General features: G+C 42.7%; 1 protein-coding gene and 1 pseudogene across 2 annotated transcripts in view; one reads left to right on the top strand and one right to left on the bottom strand.

The window, feature by feature from the left end:
• The window catches only part of Ak9 (adenylate kinase 9), a 126,452-nt gene that overhangs the window by 65,538 nt on the left and 45,034 nt on the right, over positions 1–15,880 (bottom strand). For both annotated transcript variants that reach the window (XM_021174851.2, XM_021174852.1), the window contains exons 17-20: positions 13,054–13,210; positions 12,099–12,213; positions 3,552–3,628; positions 519–686 (exon numbers count right to left, since the gene is read on the bottom strand). In XM_021174851.2, coding sequence (XP_021030510.1) covers positions 519–686; positions 3,552–3,628; positions 12,099–12,213; positions 13,054–13,210 — 517 coding nt within the window. The remainder of the gene's footprint in view (positions 1–518; positions 687–3,551; positions 3,629–12,098; positions 12,214–13,053; positions 13,211–15,880) is intronic.
• On the top strand, positions 5,749–8,330 carry LOC110303377 (annotated as a pseudogene).

Raw genomic sequence — 15,880 nt, 5'->3', positions numbered from 1 at the left:
CCTTCCTTCCTTCCTTCCTTCCTTCCTTCCTTCCTTCCTTGGAAAGGTTGTTCTATGTAGTCGTGGATGTCCTGAAACTCAGTATGGAGACCAGGCCTCTTTGGAACCTACAGAAATCTGCCTGCCTCTGCCTCTCCAGTTCTGAGATTAAAGACTTGTGCCACCACACCCAGCTAAGACACTTTTATAAAGAAATGAGATAAAAAGCAGAGCATGTATGAGCACAAAATAAGAAGTGCTTACTGCAGGAATTCTGGTGACTCTGTATGAGTTTAGATGCTCTTGTGTTTGCATGTAAAATGGGATCACATGACATAGTCTTGCTTTTTGGATAAAATGTCCTACAGACTATACCACTGTCCCAGGACTGCATACTCTCTAGGGTCCTCCCCATTTGCCTTCCTAGACAGCTTCCATCATGCTCACACATATGCACACACACACACACATGCACACGCGCACACGCACACGCACACGCACACACATGCACACACACATACCCATCAGTCAAGTCTCACCTGCTTCAGGTTCATGGTCTCCTTCTGGGGTCTCAGATGTTTCGGACGCCTCAGGCAATGATGACCCTCGGGTGTACTCAGGTATTTCCTGTGCCTCAGACTCCTCATGAATTTCAGAGTCCTCAACATCAACCTCCTCCTCGGCCTCATTGTCAGGATAGTCGGGGTCTACAAAGAGTTACAAGAAGTAAGTTATTATTTGGTTAAAGTCAACAAGGGGTTGTTGGGTAGTGTGAAGTACCGAGCAGAACATAAACGTAAGATTGGTGTTCCTCCAGCGTGCGGTTCAAGGGTGAATGAACATAGATGAATGACTGCTGTATTGTATCTAATAATATGGTAGAGAAGGACAGTCATTCTATCAGAGTGCTCTTGGAGAACCAGAGGAGGGATTCCCTTAAAAGAAGAAATGTTCATATCAGTCCCAAATGCTCTAACAGCAAGAGGTAAGAAACAGCCAAATGAACTGGGTTTCCATGCTCCTATTGGGCAGTACCAGACTAACTCCCCATATAGATTCATAGCTAGCATAGAGCTAATAATAGGTCTATTATATCTCACTGTAGTAATAATATAGCATATGAACTTATGTGCTCATTCTACATTTAGGAAGTATAGTTGCAAACTTTACATGGAAGTCCTTCAGAGGGAGATGGCAGGGTGTGAGAGAACCCATTTCCTAGTCTCTCTCATATATTTATGAAACTGACACAATTGTTTCTGAGTTCTCATTGCGTTTCTTTCCCCACTGCCTTTCTTCCAAGAGTCATGTTCTGATGGCGATGCTCTGGCATCTGGAGTTGATCTAAAACCAAGGTTTGAGACAGGGCAGTGAGTATGTTTGCGTTATGTTTGTGTTAGGCTAAAGGTTTTATGGAAACACACACAAATGTGAGGCAGGTTTCATAGACTCTTACTACAGCTTGTGAGGAAGTGATGTGATCTAAGAAGGAACTTGAATGCTTTTTCAATAATATATCATTTATCAAAACTTCTTAGAATGGGAAAGGAAATACTCATGGGAGCAAATATGGAGACAAAGTGTGGAGCAGAGACTGAAGGAAAGATCATCCAGAGACTGCCCCACCTGAGGATCCATCCCATATACAGTCACCAAACCCAGACACTATTGTGGATACCAAGAAGTGCTTGCTGACAGGAGCCTGTTATAACTGTCTCCTGAGAGGCTCTGCTAGTGTCTGACAAATACAGAGGTGGACGCTCGCAGCCAACCATTGGACTGAGCACGGGGGATCCCCAATGGAGGAGTTAGAGAAAGGACTGAAGGAGGCTGAAGCGGGTTGTAACCCCTTAGGAAGAACGACATTATCAACCAACCAGACCCCCCAGAGCTCCCAGGGATTAAACCACCAACCAAAGAGTACACATGGAGTACCCATGGCTCCTGCTGCATATGTAGCTGAGGATGGACTTTTGGGCATCAATGGGAGGTGAGGCCCTTGGTTCTGTGAAGGCTTGATGCCCCAGTGCAGGAGAATTTGAGGGAGAGGAGGCAGGACTGGGTGGATGGGTGGGGGAACACCCTCATAGAAGCAGGGGGAGGGGAGATAGGATAGACGGTTTCTGGGGGTGGGGAGAGCGGGAAAAGGGGATAACATTTGAAATGTAAATAAAGAAAATATCCAATAATAAAAGTAATCGTATGCAGCAGGGTGGTGGTGCACGCCTTTAATCCCAGCACTTGGGAGGCAGAGGCAGAGACAGTCAGATCTCTGAGTTTAAGGCCAGCCTGATTTACAGAGTGAGTTCCAGGACAGCCAGGACTACACAGAGAAACCCTGTCTCAAAAACCAAAAAAACCCAAAACAACAAAAAAAGGTCTTATGCATCTGATTTAGGTATACTCATTTATGTTATATTTATCTATCTTAGGTATATTAGAAAATATTTGTAACATTATATAAATATCATGTTATAAAATTATAAAGAGTTCACACCCTCTTTTTCTAAAACCTCTTTGGGACATCTGTGCCTCACAAAGTTTCAGAATGAGTCAAAAGACATTTTAGGAGCCATGAACTGTTTGTAATTTGACTATTGATCATGTGTTATATTAGTTACCTGCTGATTAATCAATCATTCATCTCCCCAGACTGTCACTTGTTACCCTGGCAGTTTCCATGAATGGGGCATTTAGCAATTGCTCAGCGGAGTGCTTCTGGCTTCCTGTCTCCTGATTTGGGGAGGTTGTTGACCAGGGCTACAATTTTTGAACACTTATTTCCGGGGTGGGAACCAGAAACCAATTATATTGAAACACAGTTGTTAAAATAGAAGTATTTGGGGCTATAGCAAATGTGCTTAAAAAAAAACCAAAACAAAACCCTAACATTAGTCTTCATAATTACTTTACCAGGAACAGCAGTAAACACAGATATAAACTATGATGCAATAGAAACATGTCTGCATTTGCACTGATGTCAAGTGACATTTGTATTGAGGGACAGCTAGCATCACTGTGGTTCATTGTCTGTGTTCATAGGCAGAGGAGACACTGAGGCTTACTTAGTTAAAGGTTATTGAACATAGAATTGCAGTCCACAGACCTCTACTCTAATTCACAGACCCCAGTTTGGGAACCTCAACCTTAAAGAGAAAGTCCTTTTAGAAAAGAGGTGAAAGTTTTAAGTATGAAGACAATGGGTATTGCAAGAGTTTGGCTGTGTCCCCAGGTCTTGCAGGATCCTTCCAGTAGAAGCAATTACCACAGCCATATGTAAAGCATGACAGAGGTATGTCTGTAGTGTAGCCTTCTTAGAGGGCGCACAGGTAGGTCTTGTGTTGGGAGTGCTCCTTTTCTGTTAGGAATCTTTTTGTCCTGTGGATCTGTTATCCCAGTTAGAAACTAATTTCATATGGAAACCAGAACACTTTGGGGATGAAAAGTGCAGGCATACACCTGCACCCTGGGCAAACTGGGAGACAGATGCCTTTATAATCCGCTCACAAGCAGCAGTAACAAGACAAGGCTAAGTGATGTGCTTGGTAGTGATGTTGTTAGTCTGGGCCTGCCTTTTGATTTCTTAGTTGCAAGGTCCATCAGCCTTTGTTTTTCTTCTTCCAGTCTCAGTTCCTCTTCTTTGACTTTTCTGAAATGAAAACAAACAAAATTCAGTTTCAAAAAACAAAATCAGGCAAGCCTTCTTCTTATAGGATTAAATGCTCACAGTGGTGAGCGTTGACGACTCCACCTTCAAGTACCCGCTCTGCCTTTTATTTGAAATGAACAACTTTATCGCAACATTTTTGCTGAGAGGATATAGAATGTTAGTCAGGTGTTGGTCAGGTGAGCTGTTACACTGAGTGAGAGTCCCCGAGGGGAGTTGTGAGGAAGGCGGAGGATCTGGAATGTTTACCTCAGACTTCACAGGTGATATCCATAGTATAATGTTAAGTGAAGAAGAAAAACCTAGAGTATACAACTATATATACAATATAATTTTAACTTTGTAGCAGCATATATGAGAACTAGAAAGCTAACGTTAATCAAATTATAGACAGTAATCATTTCTGGATAATAGTATTATGAGAGTTCAATTTATAACTTTTACACTAGTTTTTTTTCTCTGTTGAATAGGAAACAATGTTTCTTTTCAATCATAAAAACTTGGGGTCTGGAGAGATGGCTCAGGGCTTAAGAATACTTGCTGCTTTTATAGAGGTTCCCAGTGTTATCCCAAGCACCAACATGCATCTTACAACCGTCTCTAACTCCAGCTCCAGAGCATCTAAAGCTCTCGTCTAGACTCTAAGGCTATGTGCATCCACGTGTGCAGATATTGACTTACATAGATTAATGTAATCTATAAACAAGAAAATATCAGATCCAGATTCAAGACAGATATTAATTGAAACTTTAGCTTTTGAAATTGCAAATTCAGAGTGTACAAAACTTTTTAGACCTTTAAAACTTGATCAGCACCCATGGATAAAAGGATTAGAATTACTGCTGCTATTGCCCCTCTGTAATTGGACAAGTAATGGCCAATAATCCTACATATAAAAATCTCTCCCTCTCTCTCTCCCTCTCCCTCTCCCTGTCCCTCCCTCTCTTTAAATTGTGGGAGACAAGACCATTTGAAAAGGGATTATAGATAAGGCATTCCTACAGACTTCTCTAGAAGACCTCAGCCTTTTGGGACTTTTAGAAGGTATGGTAAGGGTAGGCACTGGACTAATGAATGCAGATCAGTAAGAGATATGCAGGGTAATTCCTTACCAGTAAGAAACTCCCTATGAGATAATTCTTTAAATATGGAAACCTCCCAAAGGGCAGTGACTAGTACCCCATAAACAAAGAACATGAGCCTGGTATTTTCTGACATTGATCCACAGAGCAACTAGAGAAAACTAAACTAGGTACTGGAGATCTAATGCATGCTTCAGACGGCCACACTATTCTGGACTTAACCACAAGTAGCCCATCAAACAAGGCAGATCAGCTCTACTCGATAGAACAAGAAATTCTGGAGGTATCTGGAAAACAACACCTTGTCCATCTTTAAATTAGTTAATTGACAAACCTGTGTGGGAAGAGCAATGGCCGTTGACTGAAGAAAAATTACAGAAAATTGAGCAGTTGGAACTCCAATATATAGAAAGTCCATATATACTTGGAATTCTCTTGTATTTGTCATTAAAAAGAAATCTAGAAATTAGGAAATGTCGACTAGGGTCGGGCAGAGCTCCCGGCTTGCTGGAGCCACTCTTGCAGGCCAGGTTCACGTGATGCGCCTGCCCTCAGTCCCTCCGTCCCTCCGTCCCTCCGTCCCTCCGTCCCCCCCCCTCCTCCTGCAGAGCTGGCTCTGGCTCCCCACAGGGCCCCCTGCCCGGCTGGGTGCTGACAGCAGCAACAAGGCTCCCTGCAGCTGCTGCTGTGTCCCAAGCAGGCTCGGGCTGGGCCCACAGAGTCCCCAGCTCGTCCATGAACTGACCCCTATCAGCAGAGGAAGGCCTGGGCCAAGTGTTGCAGCTCCTGGCAGGCATGGGAGACCAAGATCTGTCCACAGAGATGATGACGCAGGACAAGGATGAGGACAATGAAGAGAACCTCCCAGGTGTGAAGCTGCAGACACCCATGAGGGGCAAGAAAACGTGCCTAATGAGAAGATAGATATGGCTCAAAGACTGCTGCACCCCTTTGGGAGCCTCACTGGATGAGCAACGTGAAGGTGTGCCCAAGGGTGTGTTTGTGAGAAATGGAGGAAGCTTTGAGGATGACTTGTCACTGGGAGCTGAAGCCGATCACCTACATGAACCTGATGCTCAAGTTGAAAACTGCAACAATATCTTGGCCAAGGAGAGAAGACTTCAGTTTCATCAGTAAGGGAGAGAAATATGAATTCCACTGGGTCTGGGCAAAGCAGTAGTATGGTGTCAAGTGTTTCAGAACCGCTGGAGCTTTGTGAGGAAGATCACGAAGAAATTCTTTTTTTTTTTTTTTGGTTTTTCGAGACAGGGTTTCTCTGTATAGCCCTGGCTGTCCTGGAACTCACTTTGTAGACCAGGCTGGCCTCGAACTCAGAAATCCGCCTGCCTCTGCCTCCCGAGTGCTGGGATTAAAGGCGTGCGCCACCACGCCCGGCCACGAAGAAATTCTATGTAATCTTGGATTTGGACGAGATGAACCAGATACTGCTTCTAAAATTCCTTCCAGATTTTAAAATTCATCATCCTTTGCCAGAGGCATAGACATTAAAGTATTTCTGAGTGCACAGATGCAACAGTTGGAAGTAGAGAAATCAAACTATGCTCTGACAAGCCAATTTCGCCAAATTGAAGTCCTCGCTACTGTGGCCAATGCATTTTCTTCTCTCTATTCCCAAGTCTCTGGAACTCCACTGCAGAGGGTTGCAAGGGAAGTAAGTCCTCGGTGACCTCCACCAAGGAGGTGGCAGACACCGCCTCCCCCCCCAACTCGAAGCAACACTGCAAACCGTCTGATGAAAACACTATCAAAACTAAACTTATGGGTTGATAAAACAGAGAAAGGAGAAGGAAGCCCCGCCCCCTGCTGCTGAGAAAGGTAAGAGTCTCACTGTCTGAAGATGGTGGTGGTGGCAAAAGTGATCCTAAGCTTCAGAAAGTTGTAAAGAAGAAGGAGTCGTCTTCGATGCTGGCTACAGTTACAGAAGTCTTGGGTCACAGACAGCGTTGATGCAGACAGACTTTCTGAGGAAGCAGATAGTAACATCAGCCACAAGGAGGAAAGTGAAAAAAAGCAGAGAAGCTCACAGTCAGGAGAATGACGCGCTCCAGAAGTCTGCTGTTACAGAGCCCGACTTTGGTCATGACGGCAGCATGTCCAGCCACAGAGAGCTGGAGAGCAACAGTGAGCTGAAAAGTGCCCAGGCGTCCTCGAGCAAGGTAGAGCCTGTGCACCCCTGACAATCCCATCCACAAGGAAAGTAATGATGCAGCAGAAAGACCCTTTTGACATGGAAGAGGGCCAGAGCACAGAGGGAGAAGCACTTCATGTGCCAGCCACTTGCCAGCGAAGTCTTGCCAAGTCAAAAAGAGGTCATCTGTTGAGAACTGCAAGTCAGCATTCCGTCAGCAGCATCTTTGCTGAGGATTCCGCAGACTGCTCCTTCCTCAACCACCTCCAGGTTCATGAATCCCTGCAAGCCAGGGGGAGCAGTGCTGACAGCTGTGACAGTGAAACCACCGTCACATCGCTTGGTGAGGACACCGTGACTCCTAAGGCACAAGATCAGCCTTACTTTAGTGAGTCAGAGGAGGAGTCCCTGGCCTCTCTGCAGAAAGGAAGAGCAAAGGTGGTAATAGTGGCTGGGACAAGGAAAACAGACAACCAAGATTTCCCTTAGTGTGTGACCGCAGAGGATGCTGGAAACAGTGAGTCCATGGAGGGCCCGTGTGAGCCTGGTCCTCAGATCACAGAAACAGAGGAGCAGCCAGCTCTGGCAGCCACTGGAGTGGAGAGAGTGATATGGAGAAATATGTGACTTTGCCCAGTACACCACACACCATATTCTCAGACCTTTGTCTTCCTTTGAATCTCAGGGCATTGGTATGAGCTCTGAAAAGGAAACAGGGTTTCCCTCTTCTGTGGACAGAGTGAATGCTGCCCTGCAGAGAGCTCAAATGAAGGTTTGCAGTATGTCTGGGCAGAGAGTAGGGTGTAGCCTAATAAAATCAAAGGATCTAGTGAAACAAAGGTACTTGCTCGCAAAAGCTGGCTGTCCTCTAAGAAGGTCTCAGTCTTTGCCCACCACTTTACTGAGCCCAGTAAGGGTGGTGACTTCTGTCAATGTATGATTATCTCCAGGACAAGAGACCAGGTGCAGCCTACCGTCCTTCACCTACAGGTACACACCCAAAGAGGAACAAGAACTGGAAAAGCAAGGGACTGAACACGATGGTCAGTCTCTGGTTAAATCTGCCATCTTCATCCTGCCACCCTCTGTGAAGAAAGAAGAAGCCCCTCAGAGTGAGGGGACATGACTGGAGAAATGCCACCATGGAAGGCTTGCCCCCTGCCCACAGTTCACTCCAATATCCCAGTCCACTTGCTCTCTTAACTCTGTCCACTCTGAGTTGCAGGACAGGCCCCTGTGTGAACACACAAGGACTCCAAGTGCCCACATTGTCCCCAACATATCAGGTGCCACATGTAGTGCCTTTTCTCCTTTCGGGTGTCCCTATTCACACAGACATGCTGCCCACCCATTCAGGGCATGCCACAGAGATGCAGTTGCTTCGGTTCAAAAATCTGAGCTATATATAATTCTTACAGTTTTATCAGATTTTTGGGGGAACATATCAATATAATTATTGACTCACAATACACAGAGAAGGTTGTGTTACATATAAGATTGGCTGAACTTATTCCCGATTATTCAGAATTAACATCATTACTTATGCAACTGCAACAGACAATTTGAAACAGAAACTATCTGTTATATATCACCCATATTTGATCTCATATGGAATTGCCTGGTCTATAGGCACAAGAAAAATAAATTGACCAATTGTTAATAGGAAATGTTCTAGAAGCATCAGAATTTCATAACAAATGTCATGTTAAGAGCAAAGGTTTAAAAGAGAAAAACTTCCATTTTTTGCCCACAAGCCAAAGAAAATGTAAAAAAAAAAAGTTCTACTCTTTTTTTTTTTTTTNTATAATCAAGTTCCATTACTTGCTGAAAGTAACCCTAAGGGTATCAAAAGAAATGAAAGTTTGCAGAATTTAGGAAGTTAAAATTTGTATATCAAACCATTGATCCATATTTAGGATTTCAACAAGCTTTGCTCTGAGTTCTGACAAGGCTGACTCCGTATTGCACATTTGTTGGAAGTGAGGGTTATAATGGGAATACCCTTACAAATTAAGAATGACAATGCTTCCACACGTTTCCATGAAAAGCAGACTTTTTTTGCATATTGTAACATACAGTATATTACAGGTAAGCCGTACTATTGGGGACCTTGCAAGCAGAGCAACAAAAGAGAGGTTTCAGACTCATCAAATGCAGCCCACTGGTTGGCTCCCTCACAATGGGCATGCTCTCGAGAGGCGGAGCCTCAGGACCTCATAATCTGTGAGCCATATGAAAACTCTATGGGCCGGCCGGTGTTTCCAGCCGCTCACTGGGCACTCTCACTGGCACTTACGAGAATAGTGACTGACCGTTTTCAAGCACTGCCTCAGAAAGAACTTGGAGGTGTAGGTTGTTAGTTAAGATGTTTTTGTTAGTGGTTTTGGCGTAGAAAATCTCGGGGAACGACTTAAAGTTCAGAAAGGTACACTCTTGATACTTGGCAGCTGATGTGCCTCTCTTGTTAAAGCTGGGTTGGTGCTTGCACCTCAATAAGTCTTTCTTTCTTTCAAGGTGATGGTTAGCTTCCTGGACCTATTCGTGCCCTTGGCTTCCCAATATGATGTAATAAAAACTTGTTGGTGAGTGGGTGCAACCTGAGGACTGAAAGCAGAAATGACAGTTTTTTATATAAAAGTTTATATTTGGGATTCTTTTAAGTTTTTTTTTATAAGACTACTTTTTAAGATAAGTAAAATAACTGATCCTCTCTTTGTAATGGGAAGTTGCAGCCTGCTGGTGAGAGAAATGGCTGAGAAAAAATACCTTGCTTGCTTATACTTCGTTCATCTGAGTAAGTTACACAATCATGAATGTATGTGGGCTCTTGGGAGTAATCTGTTTTTTTTTTCGACCTCTGATACATAAAATGTTTAATCCTGTAAGCATATCCGGGATACGCTTTTTAAAATGTATACTTGTTGCATTTATTCACTTAAAAATAGAATGTAACCACATTATAATTGTTATATTGCTTGAAAGATTTTGCTGGAATATATAAACTGGGGGAGAAGAAATAAAGTTGTTGGAGCCTTGCTTCATTCACCGTGTGTGTGTGTGTGTGTGTATCCATATGTGTGTGTGTTAATTGCTGACCCACATCCCCTCCAGATTGTTGAACCCACTGTTGAAGATGGCCACTGATGACACACAATCCGACAGGTCTAGTAGTTATAAAAAGATTCAAGTGTCCCTTAAAGGAGATGCTTAATAAACAGAAAGGGGGAAAAAGAATGCCCAGAAATAGACTGAACGATGCTTTATTAACCTATTTTTTTGAATGACAATGATGCAGGAGCAGCAGCTGCTGAAAGACACTGGATTGTACAAACAAATGACCAAACAGACACACAAACCACTGAATTAGATCAACCTGCACACTTAGAAGATGTTCTGACATCAGATTGGAGGTCTGGGGAAGAGGCTTTGTCTTCATTTCCACAGGTGATGAAAGACTACAGGTTTCATCAAAATTGACAGAGGTCTGACTTGAGTAAGAAAGGCTTTCATGATGAAGGAAGGAAGAGAGACAGAAAGAGAGAAATGCAGATGGTACAGGAAGCCGATCCCCTCCGCAGGGACCGCTCAGCAAACGGACTGAGAAAGGCAAACTGGAAAACCGTGAGGCAGAAGCAGACTGTTGTCGAATGATGATCAGGACCGCAGTTTTTAAGGAACATTGTATCAGTAGATCCTCATAAGGACATTTGGACTGTTAAGTTTGTGGGATTGATAACTGTTTCTGTTGTAATAGTGAAATTGCGTACAAGTTTTTAGCATGCACTCTTTATAGTGGACCATCTCCAAGCCCTTCCCCCATTCAGTTTTCCTTTCCCTCCCTCCCTCCCTCCCTCCCTCCCTCCCTCCCTCCCTCCCTCCCACCCGTCCATTGTCCTTTCTGTCTGATTGTCTTTCTTTTTGGAGACAGGGTCTCTATTATGTAGATTTGACTGTCCTGGAACTTGCTAAGTAGATTAGGTTAGCTTAGAACTCCCGGAGATCCATGGGCCTCTGCCTCCTGAGTACTAGACTTTTATAAAGGCATGAAGTCATGCTGTCATGCATTGCTACTGCCCAGTGCACAGTTCTCCCTCCCTCCCTCCCTCTTTCCTTCCTAGTTTGTTTTGGTTTTCTGATTTTTGATGTTTTTTAAAAATTTATTTCTTATTTTTTTAAAGAGCATATTTCAGCAAGGAAGTACAACTAGTTAGGTCCCTGTTTCCCGTTCCTATTTTGTGAGGAACTTCACAGTTTGTTAAAGGTTAGCCTTTGAATAAGAAGCAACAACAGAGATGTTTACGTGTGTTTCAGTAAGACTAGTTATCCAACTAAGCATTCATCATCTGTCACTAACTCCAGGCGTTTATTGAGAATTTAAAACTATAATTTTTATGTCTAAATTAGCACAGTTTTGTCAAGGGGAAAATCAGTTGCCTAGTGTCTCATTTGTGTTGAAGTTTTGTATAGATAAACCAGTCAACATTGTGTCTTCTGTTCTTGCACCTCAATAAGTCATTCGTTTCCTTTTATGGCCTTTAGCTATCAGATAATGCTTTTACAGCCTAAAAGGAATATATTCCTTAAATCTGTTTCATGCCCGTTTCTATCCTAGGGCAAATAGCCTGTGACACAATGAAGGTTTACACAGCCCTAAATACAATTTTTCTCATAGAGGGTTTCAAAATCATTTGTATAAGTTTAGAAATTCTACAGAATAACTATTAGGAATTAAGAAATCATCTATTTGCCGACATAGCATCACTACAAGACAGTACATCTTCATTGATCTGCAGAAAATCTGCCCAATAGGGACTTATGCTAGGGATTATTATATTGATTTAATAATAACACGAAAGGAATATCAGCTGCAAGAATCAATCCTGAGATGAAGTCTCTCGGGGTCTTGCTTCTAAGAGCTCACCCATCGTAGTCTGTGCATAAAGAGTGGGCCACCTTCAGGAAAGTCACCTGCTAGCCTTTAGACTGTCCTAGATGATATGGGCTGGTGAAAGGCTCAGTGGTTAAGAGTGCCTTGCAGCTCCTGCAAGGGACCTGAGTCTGGTTCCCAGAACCCCTGTATCTTCAGCTCCAGGGGATCTAGTGCCCTCTGCTGCCCTCAGTGGGTACCCACACATAAGTGGCACACATACATATGCAAATCAAGATAAAAATCTTTGAAGGCATGCAATGTGCAGTCCATTTCATGGTTAACACAGCTTACCGGATTTCTTCCTCCTCTCTCTTTTTGGCTTGAGCTTCTTCTTGCAATCTTTCTAAAATCTTACCATCAATTTCTGCCTTATTCTTTAAATATAATCTATTTAACACATGTTTTCCTGAAATACAGGTAAAGAGAAAAGAAAATTATTTTCAAGTTGCATAGTGTGTGACCTGTGTTGGAGATTAACTATAAAACAGTCCCATAATATGCAGACATACACATTTCCCTTCAAGTCCTTATCCAAACAGCTCTGAATCTTTTAAAATTTTAGGAGTCTGTCTTAAATCCTTTTTAGAAAGGCATATGTTACTATGTAATAAATAATGAAAGCATGAAAAGACATATTCCCCCAAAAGCTCTTATTTCAAATATTTTAATATGCTTTTTACATTTATGTATATACGTGTGTATGTATGTATGTACATATGTATGTATGTATGCATGTATGCATGTGTGCACTCACGACATGGCATGTGGGCAGTCAGAGGACAGCTTATGAGTGTTGGCTCTCTCTCACTGTATGGATCATGAGCATTGAGCTTGGGTTTTCAGGTTTGGCCGCACCAACCTGCACTCCACCATCTCTCAAATATGTTTTCTTAAGAGCTGAAGTGGTAGAATATTTAAATTTAGCATTAGCATTGACTCCACATTCGGGATTGTACACAGGGTTTATTTACAAGTTACAGCTACTGACTGAGAAGGGATGATGAATTCCCAGCTCCAAAGAACACCTCCTGAGGTCTGCTAGAAGGCTCAGTGGCAGAGTACATCGCATAGGTCACCTCCTCAGAGGAGAAGCCGTCTCCTTATCCTTAGGTCCTACAGGCATAGCTGCAGCTGTAGTGGGACTGGTATCTATACCTAAGGAGAGCTCTCCATTTCCTATTTTAACCAAACTAATTGTCTGCAATAAACATTTTATTTTAAATTGAAATGACAAATATTTACCAACCATTGCTTTCTGCATCTGATAAATAGACAACCAAATCAGGTAGAAGTGCTTTTTCTATTAGGGACATCCACAGTTCTCGAATTAAAGGGAAGTTCTTCACAATCCATCCTCCATATTTTGGGGCACCAGGGAACCTATTCTTGTTATCTTCTGTTTCCTGTGAAAATGCACATTGATAGCACCATGATAAGTTGACGGGTCACAGATTCATGATGTTATCTTGTAGAACTCCAGCAAGCACCTTCTCAGTCCTGACTTTGAGAAGAAAATAAGAGTGGCTTAATTTTAAGATGCAAATAAATAAAAATAAAATTTAAAAAGAGACTCAATTTTGAAGTAATTTTGATTTTTAGTAAAAATCAAGTTTTACTAGTTTTAAAAACAGGAAACATAAGTCTTTACTAAACATAACAGTGAGCTTTGCTATCGATCCATAGCACTGAGTGCATCTGGAGTCAGAAGGCCTGGCATGGGTTCTAATCTGCATCTCTAACGTGTTTATGTGGTCATGGTCTATGGATTATTGTTTGAGGAGAAAGCTCCTGCCACAGCTCCATGTTCACGTGCCAGTCTCTTTCTCTCTCCAGTGTGAGAGGGGAGGGTTTCTCAAGGCAGCAGAAGTGAATTCACAGCTCTGGCAGGTGCTTAAGGGAGTTCTCTTCGACCCCCTTCCCCAGTTATAGCTCTGCACACATATGGAAATCTGTGAGAGGGATCAACAACTACAGCAGCTGGGGGCTCTAAACATGTCTCGTGCTCTCTCTCGGGGAGCTGCAGAATGTTAGAACTCTAGAGGGAAGGTTAAGAGGAACAATAAGCCGGGCAGTGTTGGCGCACGCCTTTAATCCCAGCACTTGGGAGGCAGAGGCAGGCGGATCTCTGAGTTTGAGGCCAGCCTGGTCTTCAGAGTGAGTTCCAGGACAGCCAGGGCTACACAGAGAAACCCTGTCTCGAAAACAAACAAACAAACAAACAAAAGAAAAAGAGGAACAATAAAACCTATGGGCTGATGGAGAATTTAAGACCGAAGACATTAGTCTTCTTTTTTTAATCTGAAAAAAAAAAAAGTCTTTTGGAAAATGAAAAATAATTTAATATTTGAAAAATTTCACACAAGAGAATAATGGAAACAAACGAGAAGCTGTAAAGAAGAAATAGAAGTGATTATTAATAAACATATTAGTTGCCAAGTTTCAAAAATAATGAAATGAAAATAATATTAAGATGTAATTTAGAATTCCTGTTCCTTTCAACTTTAAACATTTTTACTTTGATTTTAAAAATAATTTAATTACAATTTAATTTAAATAACAATTATTTATTGTTATTGTTTGTGAGTGTGGGCTGGTGTGTGTGCCGTGGTGTATGTCCTGAAGTCAGAGGACAGCTTTCAGGAGTTGGTTCTCGCCTTCCGCCGTGGGGTCTGGGGATGGAACTCTGGTCACCAGGCTTGTATGGCAAGTGAGCCACCTCATCAGCCCTGCTTTCAACTTTTAAAAATGTAATGGCTTCATCTAGTTTTATCATGTGAGTCTTAACTTTGTTGAAATCTTTTCCACAGTATTTAGTATTTATGTTACTTATAATTTCACTGTAACATTGATGAGATTCCTTATGCATTCGATTGTTGTAATAATACTGTGATTAACATCCTTATATAAAGGATTATGCAGCAAATATTATATATGTACATATATATATAATTATATATATATTATAGTATATGAGTGCTCTGTCTGCATGTACACCCGCATGCCAGAAGAAGGCATCGGATCCCATTACAGATGGTTGTCAGCCACCATGTGGTTGGTTTGCCTGCATGAAGGTCTGAACACAACGCATGTGGAATGCCTACAGAGGTCAGAAGAGGGCACTGGATTCCATAGAACTGGAGTTGCTGATATTTGTGAGCCAGCATGTGTGTGGATGCTGGGAACCAAACTCAAGTTGTCTGGAAGAACAGCCAGTGCTCTTAACTTCAGAACCAGTTCTCCATCCCCTAAATAATATAAATCTAAAAAGACAACCCAATAAAAATGGGCACATGACTTCTCCAAAGTATATACCCTCCCCAGGCTTGGTGGCACACACTTTTACTCCCAGCACTCAGGAGGCAGAGAAGTTCTAGGGCAGCCAGGGCTATGCAGAAAGACCCTGTCTCAAAAAAACAAAACAAACAACAGTGAACAAGTCCGCTCTATCCAACCTCTCAGATCTTTATCTGCTAGTGAAATGGTTTTCCAACTGGATCCCCTGGTCTTTTGAGAAATGTCAACGTGGTGGGTGTGGCCACGATCCAGTCTGCCCTCTGGCTCCCCAGCTACAGTTATGGTTGCAGTTGTTAATTGCCAACACTACACACACATTTCTGTCTCTGAATGTTGGACTTGCTCTTCCTGAAGATTTGCAGTTACCAAAACACAGTAATGAGAGTGTTTTCACCACAAGCAAGGGCTAGGCTTATAGACTCTTGTCTTCACTTGGCATTTTCATCTATGGGTGTTTGGTCTCACTGACAAGCCAAAGATGACAGCTCTGACTTTCATGAGTGAATTCTTGCACCCTGTAGGTATCTATTTGCCACAGCGAGACTCAGTGAGTGGCTTACAGGCCAGGTCAGTATAGAAGATCCTTAAAGGCAAGGGCCATGTTTAATCTATTTCCTAACCGTAGTATCTACATGGTACAGAGACCAGCAGGTGCAGACTGCTTTGGCTAACAGGTACTTTTGGAGGAAAACTGACTGCCAGAACAACTTAAAGAGATTGGTTAAAAGGTGTGAATGAGCTCAGAGTGCTGCGGGGGGGGGGGGGGGGGGGGGGGGGGG

Source organism: Mus caroli, chromosome 10 (genome assembly GCF_900094665.2).
Source record: "Mus caroli chromosome 10, CAROLI_EIJ_v1.1, whole genome shotgun sequence".
In the NCBI taxonomy this organism is placed as follows: Eukaryota; Metazoa; Chordata; class Mammalia; order Rodentia; family Muridae; genus Mus; species Mus caroli.
This window is presented reverse-complemented; position numbering and strand designations above follow the sequence as displayed.